General features: G+C 27.7%; 1 protein-coding gene across 5 annotated transcripts in view; it reads right to left on the reverse strand.

Moving 5' to 3' along the window:
* LOC144957222 (uncharacterized) overlaps positions 1-5645 on the reverse strand; it is a 30219-nt gene extending 24574 nt beyond the window's left edge. The window contains exons 1-3 of one of the 5 annotated variants that reach the window (XM_078888291.1): positions 5500-5645; positions 4540-4656; positions 2677-2793 (exon numbers count right to left, since the gene is read on the reverse strand). In XM_078888291.1, the coding sequence (XP_078744417.1) occupies positions 2677-2793; positions 4540-4656; positions 5500-5568 (303 nt within the window). In that variant the 5' untranslated portion in view covers positions 5569-5645. The remainder of the gene's footprint in view (positions 1-2676; positions 2794-4539; positions 4657-5499) is intronic. The other 4 variants (XM_078888290.1, XM_078888286.1, XM_078888288.1 and 1 more) reach the window with 4 other exon arrangements.
* Positions 5646-6000: the final 355 nt, after the last annotated feature.

Here is a 6000-nt window from a genome sequence, read left to right on the forward strand (position 1 = left end):
CCTGCTCGCTACCTGCGTGAGGTCATTGGAGTTCAACTGGTATCAGGCAGTGCTGTGTCCAATGGGGGCAATTATGGATATTTATGGTCTTATAATATGTCTGTATAGCGGGAAAACAATAACAGACTCTTTCACTTCATTATTTTGATTTGAAAAATCAGTTGTCTTTCTAAACATCAGTGAAAATTTGACATTCTTGAGGTTAATAGTTCTCTTTGAATATCACAAATTGTTGATCTAATTTTAAGTGTTTGTAAATTATGGTGCACTTAAATAAAAAAATTGTTATTCAAAACTCAGCGGCAGTACCTCAATAATTTTGATAAATATCAAAAGTACATATATGCATCTATGTTCCTGTGCAATATTATCATATTGGCAGTTGATTGTCTTGATTTATTCATGGTTTAGTAAGTTCTGTATATTGTTTTTACCAATTCCGTTCCTCTCAAACAGTTGTGTTGGTCATAACAGTAAACTGATATGATTTATGTCTTTATGTGGTAAAATAACTCATAAAGATAATATTTTATTGACCAGTAAAGACTAAAAACTAATATTGTGTATGATTTCAATATCTCAATTTACTATCAATCTGCCTATAAAGTATGACTTCTTTACAAGAAAAAAATCAATCATCCAACAAGGTTACTGGACATACTACAAATATTGTAGTATCAATCATCAATTACAACTAACACTAAGTACTGGTACTGTTAAATTAAATGATTTGCTCAAACAGACGGACACAGATGTGGGCAAAAGAGGATTCAAAATTATGAGGGCATATAGTTTATTCCAAGTAGTAACCTTTTTCTCCTTATTGACCAACTACATTCAAAACGAACACACTGTCCATACAGGTTATATAGAATCATCTCCTTTCCTCCAAGAAAACACATTTAGTCATTGTCTTATAAAGTCATCTGATATACCATTGAACTCCAGTCAGTCAAATTTAGAGATAAAACAATTGAATAACAGTCAGAGTCAAATCAGTATAACACCACAGGCATACCACAGCAAGATCATTTAATTTTTGGGAAATCACTGCCATATATATCTGGACGCTTCAGTCTATAAAAAGTTAATACATTCACTTGTGCACAAAAGGAGAACTTGAACTTACATTATATTACATATTCAACATGCAAGAATACCCTAAACATTGACACCTATATGACACTATAAAGTCGGCATTTCCTGAGACAACCACACAAAAGCAGTACCGTATACATCTTCAAACTATAATGCCTAACAGTCATAAAAAAAATAATAATTTCGACTTGAATCGTAAGGGATTTAAGTATAGAAAAAAATTATCAAGCCATTAAAAAGTTGACTTTCAAATGTGCCCAAAACTCATAATATTTAAATCAGTTAAATGCTTAAAAATAATATTAGGATAATTTTCGTCTAATGGTTTATATTTTATTCCTAAACTGATATTTGGACATAATTCATGGCATGGAATACTATGGGAGAGAAAATAAGGATCTCACCAAGTCATGCCAAATATGAAATTTACAATAAAAAATTCATATCTTTTAAGGTTTTACTGCCCGGACAAGAAAACTTGGCATGTGTCAAGATCATCAATTTTACTTTATAATGATGCTTGTTTTAATCATTTTCTGCCGCTGGGAATTAAATTATTGATATGCAAATTACAACAAATTAATTTCATTGATAGCTCAAAAACCACTAAATTGACACCTCTCTTATGAGCAGCCTTAAGAGGATAAATTATTATCAACCATGGCATATGATGAAAGAAACCTTTGCTTTGCTTGTGGTGAGGGAACAATTCCCATACTTGTGTTAGCAACTGAGCAATACCATGAAATATTGCAACAATTAATTACCATCAGCGGCATCACAGATTTCCCCTGACCGCTACCTGTTACACCCATAGGCTGACCCCACTAATGGGGTCGAGTTGACCTAGCACTGAAATACCGCTCAGAGGGGGAAATACCACGCAGTGATGTATGTATGTAGGTATGTATGTATGTATGTATGTATGTATGTATCTATGTATGTATCTATGTATGTATGTATGTATGTATGTATGTATGTATGTATGTATGTATGTATGTATGTATGTATGTACGCTCATTTCTTTTGTATACATGTGTAGACACAATGTGCAAGCGTGTATGTTCGTGTATGGCTGTGTCTGTATTTGTAAACGTGTTGATGTTCAAACCATGAACCAAACTGAGCATTGTTTACCTCACATGAATTGCCTTTAATTTGGACAATAAAGATTATTATTATTATTATTATTATTATTATTATTATTATTATTATTATTATTATTATTATCATTTTTATTATTATTATTATATTATTATATATTATTATTATTATTATTATTATTATTATTATTATTATTATTATTATTATTATTATTATTATTATTATTGTTATTATTATTATTATTATTATTATTATTATTATTATTATTATTATTATTATTATACTATTATATATTATTATTATTATTATTATTATTATTATTAATATTATTATTTATATTCATAAGATAATTCCGTGGAAATAAATTCTATTATTACTGATATTAGTCAATATCATTGATACTATTACCATTATCATTGAATTGGATTTGAATTCCTATACAATAACCCCTCACACCTAAAATTACAAACGTACCTGGACTTTCGGCACAAGATCTGCTATCTCAGATTTGAGATTCTCACTCTCATTTTTAATGGCCGCCATTCCTTCTTTTTCAAAAGAAACCAATTTTTCTTCCAGTGCCTCTATTTTCTGTTGTATAAAAATAATGATATCAAAATACACAGTTAAAATTTTAATATGTGGCTAATGTTGTGATTATTATCATTTTTATTGATTTTTCTCATTATTATCATCATCCTCATCCTCACCTCTCTAACTGTCATCCATATTCGCTGTTTTACAGTCTGTATGTAACCGTTTCGTCAGTGTGATATAATGTTCGAATGACTCATAGAAAAATGATTTTCAATACATAATCGTAGTAATACTAAAACATCAATTCAATTGTTTTTATTTTGTTTAATCAACAAAGTTTTCTTCCTTCAATACAGGCAATGATTTCAATCCAATTTAGAAGTTTAATCAACAAAGTTTTCTTCCATCAATACAGGCAATGATTTCAAATCAATTTAGAAGTTTAATCAACAAAGTTTTCTTCCATCAATACAGGCAATGATTTCAAATCAATTTAGAAGTTTAATCAACAAAGTTTTCTTCCATCAATACAGGCAATGATTTCAATCCAATTTAGAAGTTTAATCAACAAAGTTTTCTTCCATCAATACAGGCAATGATTTCAATCCAATTTAGAAGTTTAATCAACAAAGTTTTCTTCCATCAATACAGGCAATGATTTCAAATCAATTTAGAAGTTTAATCAACAAAGTTTTCTTCCCTCAATACAGTAGCAATGACTATCCCGCACAAATCTTTGGGCCTCTTTTTTGCTTACGAAGTGCCCGAATTCGCGTCAAAATATGGGACGAAGCCGTTTCGTATATGCTATTTTAAAAAATTAATTACGACGCTGTGTATTGCTGAATATGACTGAAAGTTGGCACACAGTTAGAAAAAAGGTCATTTTAGATTATGTCAAGCGACAACGTGCAATTACCAGAAGACCGTTAAAAATAGATTTTTACTCTTTGGAGTAAAATATTTCTAAAACTACCGGGCGTGGAGGTTTTGTCGCTGACAAGGTAATACATGAACATTTCTTCTTTTTGGTTGTAAAATTTCATATGAATATGACGAGTACTTTTCCCGTATTTTACAAAACACCATCCTAATTTGCTCTTCAAGTTTCAATCTTTTAATCCACTTATTACGCAAGATACAACCAAAGGTCTAAAAAAAAATGCTGAAAAAGCGTCCTATATTTTCGCGTTTTTTTCCTCTTTGCAGGTCATCCAAATAAATGACACAAATTGTCCTCAAAAAGAGAAAAAAACATTTTTCATAGTCATTGCTAAATACAGGCAATGACTTCAAATCAATTTAGAAGTTTAACCAACAAAGTTTTCTTCCCTCAATACAGGCAATGATTTCAAATCAATTTAGAAGTTTAACTATAAAATTTAAGCTTGTGGATTGTCCGCCATTGTAACATTTTGTTACTATTTGTCATCAAACAATAACCTCTCACACCTTAAATTACGATCCACCATTGTAACATTTTGTTACTAATTGTCATCACACAATAACCCCTCATACCTTAAATTACGATCCACCATTGTAACATTTTGTTACTAATTGTCATCAAACAATAACCCCTCACACCTTCAATTACGATCCAACATTGTAACATTTTGTTACTAATTGTCATCACACAATAACCCCTCATACCTTCAATTACGATCCACCATTGTAACATTTTGTTACTAATTGTCATCACACAATAACCCCTCACACCATAAATTACGATCCACCATTGTAACATTTTGTTACTAATCGTCATCACACAATAACCCCTCATAACTTAAATTACAAACTTACCTGGACTTTCGGCACCAGATCTTCTATCTCAGTTTTGAGATTCTCACTCTCATCTTTAATGACCCTAATTTCATTGTTTTCAAAACAAACCAATTTCTTCTCCAGTGCCTCAATTTTCTGTTGTATAAAATAATGATATCAAAATACACTGTTAGAAATATAAAAAATGTCGCTAATGTTGTGATTATTATCATAAATTATTATCATTATTTTTATTATTATTATTATTGTTGTAGTTGTCGTCGTCATCAGTATTATAATAATAATAATAATAATAAAAATAATAATAATAAAATAATAATAATAATAATAATAATAATAATAATAATAATAATAATAATAATTAATAATAATAATAAAAAATAATAATTATTATTATTATTATTACTATTATTATTATTATCATCATCATCATTGTTATTATTATCATTATTATTGTTATTATTATGATTATGATTATGATTATTATTATTATTATTATTATTATCATCATCATCATTGTTATTATTATCATTATTAGTGTTATTATTATGATTATGATTATTATTATTATTATTATTATTATTATTATTATTATTATTATTATTATTATTATTATATTATTTATTATTATTATTATTATTATTATTATTATTATTATTATTATTATATTATCATTATCAATATTATTATTATTATCATCATCATCGTTGTTGTTATTATCATTATTATTATTATTATATTATTATTATTTATTATTATATTATTATTATTATTATTATTATTATTATTATTATTATTTATTATTATTATTATTATTATTATTATTATTGTTATTATTTATATTCATAAGTAAATTCCATTGAAATAAATTCTATTATTACTGATGTTAGTCAATATCATTGATACTATTACCATTATCATTGAATTGGATTTTAATTCCTATACAATAACCCCTCACACCTTAAATTACAAACGTACCTGGACTTTCGGCACCAGATCTGCTATCTCAGATTTGAGATTCTCACTCTCATTTTTAATGGCCGCCATTCCTTCTTTTTCAAAAGAAACCAATTTATCTTCCAGTGCCTCTATTTTCTGTTGTATAAAAAATGATATCAAAATACACAGTTAAAATTTTAATATGTGGCTAATGTTGTGATTATGATCATTATTATTAATATTATCATTATTAACATCATCCTCATCATCATCTCTCTAACTGTCATCCATATTCTCTGTTTTACAGTTTTGTAACCGTTTCGTCAGTGTGATATAATGTTGGAATAACTCAAAGAAAAATGATTTCCAATACATAATCATAGTAATACTAAAACATCAATTCAATTGTTTTTATTTTGTTTAACCAACAAAGTTTTCTTCCCTCAATACAGGCAATGATTTCAAATCAATTTAGAAGTATAACCAACAAAGTTTTCTTCCCTCAATACAGGCAATGATTTTAAATCAATTTATCAATTT

Source organism: Berghia stephanieae, chromosome 11, assembly GCF_034508935.2.
Source record: "Berghia stephanieae isolate SIO BIC M18660-M18661 chromosome 11, UCSD_Bste_1.3, whole genome shotgun sequence".
Lineage (NCBI taxonomy): Eukaryota > Metazoa > Mollusca > Gastropoda > Nudibranchia > Aeolidiidae > Berghia > Berghia stephanieae.